The sequence below is a fragment of the Tauraco erythrolophus genome, chromosome 5 (genome assembly GCF_009769465.1).
Source record: "Tauraco erythrolophus isolate bTauEry1 chromosome 5, bTauEry1.pri, whole genome shotgun sequence".
Classification (NCBI taxonomy): domain Eukaryota; kingdom Metazoa; phylum Chordata; class Aves; order Musophagiformes; family Musophagidae; genus Tauraco; species Tauraco erythrolophus.
In genome coordinates, this window is record NC_141469.1 from 3,736,997 (window position 1) to 3,751,479 (window position 14,483).

Below are 14,483 nucleotides of genomic sequence, written 5' to 3' on the forward strand. Positions count from 1 at the left end.
TATTTTTATTTTTTTTGTGCAAAAGGTTAGCATTAAAAAGATGCTAAACAGTCATCAGGCAAAGAGCTAAGAGCAACATAAAAGCACTCTACTCACTTTCTGGCACGGCATGCAAAAAATTCAACTACAGTTACAAAGGCTACGACTCTACCGCATCCAGCTTCCATGTCACATTTTCTATTAATAAACACGCTCTAAATGGACTTCCTCACAAAGAAAAAGAAAGCGTAATTCAAACGAAAAAGGTTTCCCGAAACCTGTTTTTAGAAAGCAAACAGAGTAAACGCATGAAAAAGCAAAAATGAAGGAAGAACAAACAGAAAACAGTCAAAAACTTCAAGATAGCATGAGAAGGAAGATTCCAGGTATACCAGCGCCGGGGTAGGAATATTTTCCTTGGGGCTGGTTACCACGTTCGTTTTGTTGTTTATCTGTAGGTATGCAGAAAATAGAAACAGACAGCCCTTAGAACTCGCGGCAGGCACCGTATCTATATCTCGCTGTATAGAGTATCTATATGCAGATATAGATATCTATGTCTAGGTATAGATATGGAAATAAAGAATCACAGAAAGATGAACTTATGAACTTGGAAGAACGCTAGCAATAGATCCCATGGGTGGCTGCAGCTCCTCCAAACATGCTAGCTACGGGTTTTCAGAGGCACTAGACGAAGGTCTATGTAAGGTATAGATGACTTCAGCTGTGACACTCAGAAGAACAGAGAGCCTTTAAGTAGCAGCTAATCACATATAAAAATAAAGAATTAATATGGGTTCGAAGGAAGTCCTAAACAGCCATTGCGATTTCTTGACGTCAAAAAATTGCACCCAGTTCTTTATTTTTAACTACCTATCATCACCATAAATAATACTGGATTATTCCTAGCTCTCCAGAAATCTATAGATTTGTTCTACTGGCTTTTGGGAACGGATTTGAATAAATATAACTGATTCCAGATCTGAATAAATACAACCGATGCTAGAAAGAGACTGGTGCCCCTTTAGCTTTTTTTTTTTTTTTGGTGTTATTTTAGGTAAAAAATAATTAGCAGCTGTGATTTTTTTCAGTCTCAAGAATCCTGCAGTAACTGTGTATCAGCCTTTCGATTTTGGCACCATAACCTGCAAGTCTAAGGTTTCCCACTATAGTATCTGTAGTCTTACTCCACAAATCAGTACGTATCTGCCCAACTATACACGTAGGTCATCATGTTATTTCTTATGCTTAGCACAGTACTACATCTTCACAGGACTTTTGGCTTTTACTTATTCAAAATTTTAATTCAAATTAAACTGCTTAGCAATAAGTTTAAAGGTATCTGATTCTTTAAATCCATTTTTAAGATTGAGCTTTCATCAATACCGTGGTATGAAAAGAACAGAAATACTAAACATAATGTACTGAGCCACTTTTTTACATGCACTAAGAAGCAAGATTAAAGTATAGTAAAACTAGTTTGAAATATGTAATGTTTTTCTTTAACAATAATCAGGAATAAAATATTACATACATTTTGGTCATGTCTAATTTTAACAAGAGCAGTCCAAAGCAGCATGCAGAACTGGGTGTACAGACATATATTGTCTAGAAGGACTTTGATTAAAAAAAAAAAAATATTCTTTTGAACCTTCTAGTCACATTACTTCATAATAAAGTACTTTGCACCACTTTGTTTTGTGCAAAACAAAGAAAAAAAGTCTAAAATTGTTTTAATGGATTTTTGTAAAAAACTGTAATTAACTTTCCATTTAAAGAAACGAACAGTAGCAATTTTAGGGTGAAATTTTGATATTTTTTCTTCTAACAGAAAAAGCCTTTCTAAACCAATCAGGAAACGGCGATATGCTAATTAACATCTATGAAAAGGCACAAAGAAAGAGCAAGTCCTAGAAGAGTGGACCAAACCCAGCTGCGCATGAATCATCTGATTTAAGCTTCCCGATGACTCTGCCGTCTCGGATGAAGCGTTCAGCCCCTCGGCGCGCAGGCTGACATCCATGTTTTGTCTGTGCCAAGGGCTTTAATAAATTCGAGCCTTCCGAAGTTCGCACCGCCGGGGAAATTCACTGAATTTCATGGCTTCAGCAGTTTTTGAGGATTATTTTACTTTAGTACAGGTGTAGCAGCTGACTTGTTCCTTCCTTTCCATAAATGGAAAGTTATGCCTGCGGTTGGACTGAATCTTACTTAGGATATGTCTAGATTATGGAAATGTCAACGGGATTGGCATTAATTCATTAGAGATTGCAAACTTCCTGATCTTAACCAGCATTTAACCGGCTTCGAAGAATATAAAGCGGTCTCGTTTGATAATGTCAGGGAACATTATTTCGACACTAAATGTTATTTAGCAATATTTATGATAGGAATCATTCTTCCATATAGAATAAAAATATTTTTCTTTGATTTAAAATCAAAGTTCACAGTGTTCTACAGCAAAAAGATGAGAAACTTATTTTTTTAACAACGGTCTTTCTACACAAATTGTCAATAAGAGAAAAGATGAGTCATTATCGAGTTCCAAGTGTTCAGTTTATGCCCAGACTTGGCCTAGTTATTGTCAAATAAATTTCACTTATTGACCCACAATTACAACTGTAGGTTGCAGGGTTGTCTGAACTCAAGACAGGGAGAGAATAAATACCTTTGTGCCTAAAGTCATTCATGGGGAGACATAAGTATTAGCGAGTATTTTATCTATCAGCTACGTTTGATATTTATGGGACTGTGAGATGGGCAAAACCTCAACTCCTCACTCAGGAAAAAACTTAAAAAAACCTCAAACACTTCAGTGAATGAAAGCTCTACAGGAGAACTGTGGAATAGTGAGAAGACATACAACGCTGCTTGATGGCATACGGAATCTCCCAAAACAAGAGAAAAATCACGTATCAAGTCATATAACTACAAGTTCTTATTTTTATGACGGTGTAGTCATCAAGAGACTACAAATGAAAAGACCCTAACAAAAGGCAGATAAACATAATGCAAAAACATGAGGGAAGAAAGGAAGATTTCACCAGATTTCCTACAGTCCTCTTTAGCAGTAGCTTAATAGGAAAAATGAAGTGGTAAAGCCAAACGAATGCTCGTTGAATATATAATGAGAACAGGTTAATCAAATTTCAATTCCAATTTTGCCTGAGTAAGGAGAGCAGGCTTGGGTCCATACTCCCTTGGTGGAAGTCCTACAAAAATAAACAATATCCATTACAGCTACTGCTGAAAACTGCAGGAAATACATTCAAAACTTCTTGGTAAAATACGGAGAACACAGCATTCCTTGGTAGAAGCAGAAAGAGATAACGTAATTCAAAAGACAGTTGTTTCTTCTGTGTAAAGAGAACTTGGTAAAAGAAAGAAAACAGCCACGAGCCTGTAGACTTTCTCTTAGAGAACATACACACGTGCTTTTGTTAATATACGAACACACAAGGTGTATTTTCCATGTATTTTTAACAGCAAAAGCGAAATGATTCCAAAAGGAGTAAAATATTTTCACGTGAAACAGCTCTTCTAAAAAAGTTGAATTGTGCTTGGGTGGTGACCTTCTAGTTGTTGTGAAGAAGGAAAAACTTTTATACTAATGCCTCGCTTGTCAAAAGCCGCTCTCTTCGGTCTGACAGACACACACGAACGCTCCAAACAGCTGGGCACGACTGTAGAGTCATGATACTGGTCTTTTTTTCAGTATATCATAAAAACATTTTAAGAAACAAAAGCTCTGTCATGGGACTTAGTCTTTCACATGCTACTTCTGTAACAAAAAATTAAAGCACATTTCACGTTTGGGATACTGGAAATATCCTCACCGTAGCTTTTGGTGACTCTCATTTGGACACTGCTACCACTGAAGTTCTCCGTTTGCCCAAAGAACAGACTATTTACCTACATAACTCTGTCACTGCTCAGACCTGACCATGAATTTTTGCTTTTCAAGGAGTTGGACATCCCAGGGAAAGGCACGGATGAGGATATTTGCCTTCTCTCTACCGGCAGCACCAGAAGGTGGCTGGGACATCCCAGCTGAGCATCACGAACGTCTCAAAAGTCACGTTTAAAACCATAACAAACAGGAACAGAGTGAGTAGCTGGGTGGGATCCTAGAGGCCAAACGCACCCAAGACTGTAGAGCAGGTTGAGGAGGATGAAAGTTCTTGAGGCTGACCGTCAGTTGAGACGTGTCGTGACAAAGCCTTGAGCTGTGAACGAAGTGAGCTGGGAAACTGTAGAGTGGCAAGGCTCTGAAATTGTTTATTTTTTAACTCCTGAGCATTTAGGGTGTAATCTTGGTCTACAGCAGCTCAATTAAAGTGACACTATTTCACGGTGGTTTGTGTTACATTTTATGATATTAATACTATTAGCTTTTAAAATAAGGAGGTTTTTAAAACTAACAGATGGCTGTTATAAGCTTAATATTTTGTTACTCTCTTTATCTACTAAGGACAGCTGCACTGGTCAATGTTACATCTACTTGTTCCTGTATGTACCCAGGTTAAAAAAAAACCAAAACAACAAATAAAAATCTTGCTTGAAAGAACTGCAGAACAATTCACTGTGGATGGCATATAGCAACTGCAAGCTTAAAATTCACAGGGCTGTACTTCAATAAAGTCTTGCAGCTTCTCACAGTACGTCAACAGAACTAAATGCAACTGTTTGATTTCTAAGTGTGAACGTTTCACAGGAGAAAAAAAAAAAAATCTGTCGATAAAGATCCTCACCATCATCTGAACACTCGAACTGGACTTCCTTTTCTGAATTGACCAGTCAGAGAGAAAGGAAAAGAAGAAAATGTGACTGGTTGGATTTGAAGTATCAATGCATGGAGTACAGTATATTTCTGCTTTGGCTTTTTTATTTTTTTTTTTTAAGAAAAAGACAGCTTAAGCTGTAGGAAGGGGTGGAAAAATGCTACGGAGTATACAGTATCTCAATAACAGAAATGACAAAAATTGACTTCCCCAGATGTAAATTTACTCCCTTTGCTCCACATGACCATGCAGACAAACAGCAGACATAAAATGTGCTGAAAACCGAAGTATCAAATCCCAGCAAGTGTAATTTAGGCAAAATTTAGGCAACAGTTGTTTCCAATGTTATAATCAAAATTGAGATATAAACAAATACCATAATAGACCTGTAGGAGGAATGATATTTAAAAAGGAAAAGCTGGTCAGACAGAGTACACAAAATTTATATATTCCACAACAAAATCATGTTAAGGGTCTTCCATAGGAATGAGAGAACAGTACTGAGCGTGTGCTTCTCCATAAAATTAGGATAACTACTACTTGGCAGTGAGAAGCATTGAAATCGTGGTGTACTCACTTTGTTTTAAGTCACTCTCACGATTTTTTCGATAGCAAAAGTGTGCATACGTTGGAGAACAGGAACAAATACACTATGAATCTGGTATTTAAGTAGACAATGTTTTGTTAAAGTAAGAAGTTAAGATTAAATAGAAAATTAAAATTCAGGTCAAAGACACACTTCTGAGTAAACACACAGAGCACAGAAGAATATCTTTTGAATCATATCATGAAAGCTTGAAGCACTTATTTTAGTCTTCAGGAGTCCTCTGAGAAAAGAAATAAAATATTTTTCATTGCTGAGTGATATATATATATATTTTTTTTTTCATTTCCTGTCTGTTTTTCAACGTATTTATCCGGAATGTTCATTCCTGAAGCATCTCTCCTCCTGCAGGATCTGGTCACATGAGACTAGGAGCTCTAAATCATGTATGAAAGCTGCCAAAACGCTCCCTTCTTAGCAAGGCCTGTTAGTCAGGATGAGCTGATTTGTTGAGCTAGTAAACCCCTCCAGTTCTGCCAAATATAGCGAGTACATCTGGCAGAATACACCTCATGTGGAGCCAAGCCTACCAGCCAACTTTTGGTCTTCCATGAAATCTAATAAAAAGTCAAAGTGAAACACAGAGGCAATAGAGCTGCGGATAAATGCTACTACCTAAAAAGTTAACATGCTCACCGCTAAACCATTATTTGTATTTATAAGCTAATTAATAACATTGAGTCATTAACTACACAATCATCCTTCAAGAAAACAGCAAGAAAAGCATTTTCTCTAGCAGTTTTCTATCTTCCGCTTATTAAAACGCTTGTTTTTCAATTATTTCTTTTATTTCGTTTTTTAAGCTTCACTTACTAACTTTAATCACTTCAAATACGTGGCAAGAAGCACTTATTAACCCATTCTATAAAGGGAAAAAATAACAATAATCAGGCCTAAAAACTGGCAGAAGTTACAGATAGGTGGTGACTAAGAAAATACATTTTAAGGCATGTGTCGGACCTACCTTAACTCCATCTGGTTTTTTCAGTAAACTCTTGGCTGCTGTAAAACGAGACAAATAATGTCAGTGCCAGGTGGTTACCACCGAGATCAACCAGCTGCGCAGCAAACCCCCACTGCCTCCCAGCTGCAGATACTTTTTCAGCTTTTATTTCCTCCTTTTGATGCTCTGAGTATAGGAAATGAAATATTTAGGAAACGACAAATACTTCCAATTGTCATGTATCTCTGTTTTCCGTTGATTCAAGCTGTAGGTTAACTGTAGGTATACAAGGAGAGACCTCCTTGGATGGTGTAGAGGAAATGGAAGCAGGGCGAGTGGAAAAGCAACAGCTTAGGATATGTTCATTTTTCCAACTGCGATACATTTACAATTGTTGATGGGGATAGTTTGACGCGATGATGAAAAAAGGGCTGTTCTGATGGCAGGGACTTGGACTGAGTGTTTGCAGAGCCCACTGGCATCTTAATGATGTTAATTAATATGACAATGACATAAAAGTAACCGATATCAGATCAATAAGGTACCTGTACAACGCAGTGGGGTAAAATACTACCTATTCCACCCAATGAAAGGTAAACTGGGTTTTAAAAAAGCACCTCTGGGCAATGGCTCTTTGGGGATTTCCCACCACGACAGCGTCAGTCGCCTTGCGGGAAAGGTCAGGATATGGCAAATAAGAAAGGAAGAACAATCTGCTAACAAAGTGTTGTTTTGGAGGACAAAACAAACGGAAGGCTTTGCTTCGACTTCTGATGATGAAAACCTCTTATTTTCTGAATCACGGTGCGCACTCGTCAAATTTTTTCAAAGCGATGGGGATTATTGGGCAAAATTTCATTGCCGTAACGTCATCCACGTGTTAGGCTTTAAACTCCATCCTTTAAAACTGGCACCGAAATGGGGCCAATTCATTCCAAATTAGTAAATTTGGAGGGCTAACGTGCAAACGAGCGGACGGCAGCTCTGAATTAAAGCACAAATACATTCTGGATGACCTACCAAATCCAAATCAACTACTGACTAAAGCGTAAATGCTTCATGACTCATTGCCAATGACTTGAAGAACAATAAATTACAAAACCAGCCTGGCGTTTTTTTTGGTTTTATTGCTGTTTATGACCCAGTCTTCCCATCAGAAAGCATATCGTGGCTTAGGTTGCAAGAAAGTGCTTCTATATATGCTGTTTCATGTACAAGTTGGAAACCTTTTTGAAAAGGAAATGCTGCAGCTAACGACCTGGCATAATCAAAGGGAGACAAACCTCCCTTCATGACCAGCACCTTTCTCTTGAAAACTAAATCAAACCCCCACAAATGCACCTTGTAAGCCTAAGGTTGCTCCAACTACCTGAGGATATTGGAGTTATTGAGTGTGTGGTTTAAACTTGAAGTTCATTTTTGTATTTGTGGCTTATTCTCTGGCTACATCTGCATTAAGTGCTCATTTAGCTCTGGTTCAGGGTACAGAAAATGTAAGATCACCTTGGAAACTGTGCAGAAATAATTAATGTCTGTTCTTGTGCTGTTGTTTACATTAAAAAAAACTGAAAAGTGAAGCCAAGTTAATGTTTATAATTTCCTTAATATATCAGCCCCCCACAAATGCAGTTTATTAATTATGGACATGAGCCGACACCATCATTAAAACTCTCACAAGGCCCATGATTTGCAACTAAAATGAACAAAAATAAATTTGCCTGCATTACGCAACAGGACCATTGCCTGTTTTTGTTTACAGAAACACGTAAATTAATATTGGAAATAAATTGTTTTCCATGTATTTTTGAGACAGGATACATCCTGTTGCAAAGTGTGCTTACAGGACCTGAAGCAACCCAGACTTAGATCTGACACTACCACCAATATTGTGGGCGCTCCGTTAACTTCAGAAGTCAATTTAGGGAAAGCAAAGGGGAGGAGACTTTTCTAAAACCTAAGGCCAAAAAACCCAGAAGTTCATTGCTTTTGAAGCCTGTTTTATACTGTTATCCCTTAGGAAAATATGGGAAAACATAAATTAATTCTTGTAGGCTGCCGTTCATAACAAACTAGGTCCTTTTGCTAAATTTGGGCAGAAAACTTCTGAGTTCTTTTAATGCTTAACAAACATTACATGTTATATGTAGACAATTAAATGAAAGCCAGTAAAATGAGGGCACCGAAAGCAAGAACTACAAGTATTGTGTTTATGGCATTGCCAGCGTGTCCTTCCAGATGTGCCTAGTATGGATTATTACGCAGTATTTTATTTTATAGGACATAATCCATACTCAACCACCTTTGTTGGCTTTGGCTCGGAATGTATTTTTTAACAATATTTTGATGCATTTTTCTTTAAGCACAGATACTGCATACAAATCAAGTATTTAAGGAATTGGCAGTAGCAAAGCAATTAGCATATTCTAAATTAAGCCCACAATGAAAGATTTCTTGCAACTACAAGCAATAGCTATAAATAAAACCTACGGCAGCGCTAATAGGCCAGAAAGCAGACGGAAAAGAAATGGTGGTGTGACACCATGTAGAAATTAAAGTGATTTAGGACAAAGCAATTTTGGTTTAGAAGAGAAAAAAGCTGTTCCTTTCACGTGCTGAGGGTCTTACCTCACAAGAAATATACATTCCACATAAAAGGAAGAAAGAAAAAGGAAAATAAAACACTTTTAAAACCACATCGTTATGGACAAATGACCTTCAAAAGCATGCTTTGCAATGACATACAATGAATGAACAATTGGAAAAAATAAAACGTTGTCAAGGAAAAACATGGGTCAATACGGTGTAAAAGAGAAATGATAGGTGAAAAAAATCCAAAATAAAGCCAAAAACCCTGTCTGCTTTTCATGCCGAAATACTATTTTAAAATTACTTCGGGTTTTTTCCGGTTCATGATGGTTGAACTTGACCCTTACATGTACAGACAATGACAGTTACGAAAAGCGATGAGCAATGACGTATTTGCTTGATATTTAATAATGATTCATTTTTACAAGATATGCAGCCTACAGCATTCTCACCTTTAAAATGAACTGGCAGATACTGGCAATTCATTAAGCATTAACTCAATGTAATTTACATAAATGCAGCCTTCTGTGTTTTAGGTGTGTATGAAATGCAGGAACTTAACTAGGAAAGAAATTGTTATTTCGTGTACTACGCGAACTGAACAAGTTGTTCTTGCATTCGTGATTACGTAATTTATTTTGGATGATTCAGTGCTGCTTCTTATTCAAAACATGCCCAAAGCTCTATCACCTTTTTGTCCATAAACTCATTTACGTTACACTCTAACAGTTACATCACAGAGTAGGAGGATATGTAAAATTACTGATTTCAAAATTTGGTGTTCTTTTTCACTACTCACTTGAAATTTCAAACGGTAAAACGAAAAATTCAGCATAGCGTCAAAATTTCAGCCATACTACTACTGAGCACAATTCTAACTGTACTAACAGCAAACTTATTTCAGCTTTTTCTATTAAAATTTCTTTAGTATGAAGATCTAAATCTCCAGGGATATCACTATAAAATTCTTTCATAAAAAGGAAACATCTCTTGTCGTATCAAGCTAGGCATTAGAAGGGAAGGAACAGAAGGACTCATTTTACTACGTTTCTTAGTCCTTAGCAAAGCAATAAAGAATGAACTTTTTTTTTTTTAAACACTGGAGGTGACAGAATCCTGGAATGACATTTTAGGTATATAAAAATAAGTAAGTTTTTGAATATTGTTTGGTGATACTTGTGCACGTGGAGCTATATGCATTATTTTCCTCCACCAAAACAGACAGGAAACAACTGTCTGTCTTTTTGACAGGTAACACTAAAAATGGAAAGAGAAGAAACTCACATTCTGCTGAAAAATTAGACTGTCATCTACAAGAGATTCTATTTGGCCCAAACAGTTTAAATTCTTGTTTGCTTCTGCAAAGGAAACAACTTAAGATATATCATGTTTAGATGCTCCTGAGTAACAAAGATCCTTCTGTACTAATGAATCCTAATTAGATCTTAGTCATCACAGACATCAAAGCATAAAGACCATATCAATCCGGAGCTCAATGAACATACCTGAGAAATTTCTGGTAGCCAGCATAGTTGTCAAAATGGCCCCCTGTGTACACACACATTTTCTCACATTAGCATCACACTTGTGTAAAATTCTGAACGTGAACGCGACACAACAAAAAGAAGAACACGGGCGTAAATGACACCAATTACTAAATTAACCCTGAAAGAATGCATTGTCTGTGTGTTACCTATCATACGTGATGCCAGCAGTGCATAAATTGTAATTTAATTGTGATCACACACCTACCAGCAATCCTGATGATCTCAAATATTTACCATTGTGGGTACATGCGTATTGTGAGTACATAATGCACAAACCACGAGTACTCAAAGGTACTGGAATTATCAGCAAAACACATGACTGAATATGAAACAGACTTTACTAATGTGTTTAGATTCTTTTTTAGGTAGGAAGAGGAGTTTATTTGTTATGTGCTAATCAGAAAAGTTCACACGTGCAAAGTTATCCTGTCTGGTCAGGAGAAAATAAAGGATAATCTAAAAGAATAACCTTAAAGATTTTCTTTCAACAAAGTATTTTTAATGTGTATAAATGAAGATGATTGTTACTATTTGAATCCAACAAAATTATGCTATGTTCTATTCACTTTCACGAAGAGTTTAAGATCCTCATGCCAAAAGCCGATCATCTATGAAATAGTTCATTTAAGCATAATATTCAAGAAAAAAATGGCTTAGGAACTGTTTGTTTTACACATGGACCACAAGTCAACATTCTTTAATCATTCCAAAATTAGCTACTCATCCTCGCAGATGTTTTCTTTCTTACCTTTAGTTTTCTTCTTGCATTGAATTTCTTCAAGCAATCTACAGTCTCTTGTCTGTGCATCATAGAGGCAACAGTAGAACGTTGCTAAGAGAAGAAGAGTCATTTTAACACACCCAGCCAGATGTCTACCATTTTATTTACTCTACAACATACATACTACAACCCACATGGTCCAAAACTTAGGCCTTCAATTTCTACCCTGTCTGACTATCCCTTTGTGCAGGTTTCTACCTATTTGGGAAATTTCCAAATCAACGAAACCACGGTCTCATTTTACTCAGCCTTTTCCATGTGTAAAGTCATCTTGAAAGAAAAAGGGACCAAGAAGAACACAAAATCTTAGAACTTGGGTTACACAGTATAAACATAATCAAAGTCAGAAACTGAATCATGATTTTGGAAAATACATTTTAAAACAAGAAGGAAATTTTTCTTTAGCTTTAGTGATATTAGGTGAGGTACAGCTGAAGAAAATATTTCAGAGAAAATTCAGTGGTATCTGCATTTTCCCTGTAACTCAACTTCATTTGCATTACAATTTTCAAGGCGAGATAACGCAGCCTACTGCGATGAATAAAGAGCTGGGAACCAGCTATACGTCTCACTGTGACTTTCAAAGTATCAGCCCAGACTACCAGCACAGTTAACGTATAGAGGGTACTGAGAACTGGAAAGTTGTCCTAGATCCAGTAACAAACAGGTGGCCTCTGCTACCTGCAAAGTGACTTTTAAAATCCCTTCACTTCCTGTCTTTACATTTCCTGCCTATCATAATGGTTAATGGGAAATGAAGATGTAAAGCATTACCTAACTCAAAGTTTCCTTCTTGTCTTTTTTTTTCTCTAAGAATTTAAAATGCTGCTGCGGTGAACTTCTGCACCATGAAGTCGAAGAAAAGGAGTTCATTTCTGCAAAAATCTTACCCAGGCTGAGACCTCTATATACGACACTATTGACTGTATCCGTGTAATTAACAATTAAACTATAAACTGATTTGCCTGTCAAATTATCCTGTTAAATCTGGGGAAATTACTTACACAGATCCATGGATGCTTTAGCGCTTCTGATGCTGTGATACGTTTTGCTGGGTTGATGGTAAGCATTTTATTGATAAGGTCTTTTGCTTCAGGAGTCACCGTATCCCATTCTGGTGAGGGAAACTTAAGAAAAAAAAAAAAGTGTATATTAGCTTGTACAATCTTTACACAATTTTATCTAAGGATTTTCATTGACATTATTTCTGTCACATTAATTGCTAGCACAACTAAGCAGCTTTAAGGGGAAAAATCCAGTTTGCCACAACTAGGAAAGTCTGAATTACCCAGTTTTATAAAGAATGTTTTTCTCCTTAACTATTTTGACCTTTGATTTCTTTGGTTCAAATGCACAGCATTTCTATATTTACAATAACATGATGCCAACTGAAATTCATCGCATAAAATATCAACAGCAGACAGAATAACAAATTCCAGTCATCTGAGAGGCATATGGTCATACAGCATATATGTAAATGTTTAATATAACTAATTAATTTATTTTTATCAATAATAAAAAGTATTTACTTAATAATAAAATATTATTAAGTAAATACAGTCCTACTTTCTCTTTCAATAAAGACAGAAATATTAAGCATTATTCTTCAAGCTCCTTGATTGCTTTCTTTCAATGTAAATCTTAATGCTAACTGTATAGTTATGGTATATAAGTCTAACTAGTTACAAGTCTAACACCTCCCTGCTCAGCAAAATATTTATACATGCACTCAAAGCATCTGTTCAAATGAAATGAAAAAACCTCACGTCTTAAAACTGCTTTTGGGAAGAGTCCTTAACCTTGAGGATTCTGTGTTTTCCTCTATTAAAAACATTTACTCGGAGACGATAGGAATTTGGTATTACCTAGGCACGGCACGGCACAAGTAGGTACCACGTATGTACAATGCAGATGCACAGTTCAGTCTCTGCAATTCCTCATGCCTTGCCCTCTCGGCTGGAATCGTAATTCCCCGCTGTCACCCTGTCTGTTAGTGTACGACTACGTGTTCGCTAGCAAGAAGACCCCACAGACTGTAGCTTATTTTCACTAAAAGGCTAGAGCATTAACAATTCCCTTTTCGGCCATCCAAGACTGGATTCAAGTAAAAGCTCTCCAACACTCACAAATTACTTAAATCTGAAGACCAGCAGCCTTCTGTCTGATTAATATAATATAAATGGATGATGCAGCAAAATTCATAACGTCACCAAATCACCAGTTCCTACCTACCAACAGTTGTAATGCTTTTTGTTGCAATTCACATAGTTACTGAAACTATTCCTTTTGAAAAGCTCGATAGCAGTTTGTATTTCCAAAAGTGGGCAATACTCCAGCATCAAGGTGTGTATTCAGGAAGCTTAAGACTTCTTAAATGCAATTCAGAGTAACTGATTGGTTGAAGTGATAAACCACAAGGGAAAACACAGGCCCTTGGAAGTTCACAGAGGTCTGAACAGGCTTGTCAGGAGAACATAAGCTTGCTTGATTTATACAAGGACGAGACAATGAAAGCTTGGAGCCATAGGGAAATCAAATTTAAATTAGCATAAGACATTCCCATCCCAATAAAGTTCACGTTACTAAAGTGACATTTACTATATTGAGTGGCCCGCAAAGATAACCAGTGAAAAAAAAATTTAGGAAATAATTCTAATTTCATTTTTCACTCTAGAAAACTTCTGTTTAGAGGTACAATTATAAATAATCAAATAGACAGAATACGGTACATACATCATAAGCACCAGCCTTGATCTGCTGGTAAAGCCTGTGCTGGTCTTCATCCCAGAAAGGAGGGTATCCCACCAGGAGGATATACAGAATGACACCTGCAGAAAATTCACAGTAGTATTAAGTGATTTCAAGAAACAAAGCCCAGGAATTCATTTTGCACCAGACAACCATGGAAACAAATGGCTCAACAGTATTATCCCACCTCCTGAAAAATACTGCCTGTTCCTACTAGAGAAAATAGTAAACGCAGGGTTCACAAGATAACCTCCTATGCAGAGTGTGGGCAATAATGGTTATCTGAGACAACATCAGATAAGGAACATTGATAGCTAGTTGGAGAAATAATTTTCAATGATCATGGATGTTCTAGGAAAACGCATTTTTTACCTCTGGTTTTATCACGGCTTGTACCGGTGTCTGCAAGACTGTGTTTTAACTCATCTCATGCAAAGAAAATTCAGGCAACTCAATTTACCTGTATAAATATATGGTCAATAGGAAATTAAAAAGCCCATCTGCTAGTCTTACA

At 36.7% G+C, this 14,483-nt stretch overlaps 1 protein-coding gene across 22 annotated transcripts in view; it reads right to left on the minus strand.

Annotated features, from left to right (window-relative positions):
- Nucleotides 1-14,483, minus strand: part of CAMK2D (calcium/calmodulin dependent protein kinase II delta) — a 157,592-nt gene that overhangs the window by 23,354 nt on the left and 119,755 nt on the right. For 4 of the 22 annotated variants that reach the window (XM_086611413.1, XM_086611410.1, XM_086611408.1 and 1 more), the window contains exons 9-13: nucleotides 13,955-14,049; nucleotides 12,226-12,348; nucleotides 11,189-11,272; nucleotides 10,399-10,441; nucleotides 6,329-6,366 (exon numbers count right to left, since the gene is read on the minus strand). In XM_086611413.1, coding sequence (XP_086467539.1) covers nucleotides 6,329-6,366; nucleotides 10,399-10,441; nucleotides 11,189-11,272; nucleotides 12,226-12,348; nucleotides 13,955-14,049 — 383 coding nt within the window. Of the gene's footprint in view, nucleotides 1-371; nucleotides 432-1,255; nucleotides 1,262-3,163; nucleotides 3,179-4,730; nucleotides 4,764-6,328; nucleotides 6,367-10,398; nucleotides 10,442-11,188; nucleotides 11,273-12,225; nucleotides 12,349-13,954; nucleotides 14,050-14,483 lie in introns of all 22 variants that reach the window. The other 18 variants (XM_086611396.1, XM_086611395.1, XM_086611394.1 and 15 more) reach the window with 9 other exon arrangements.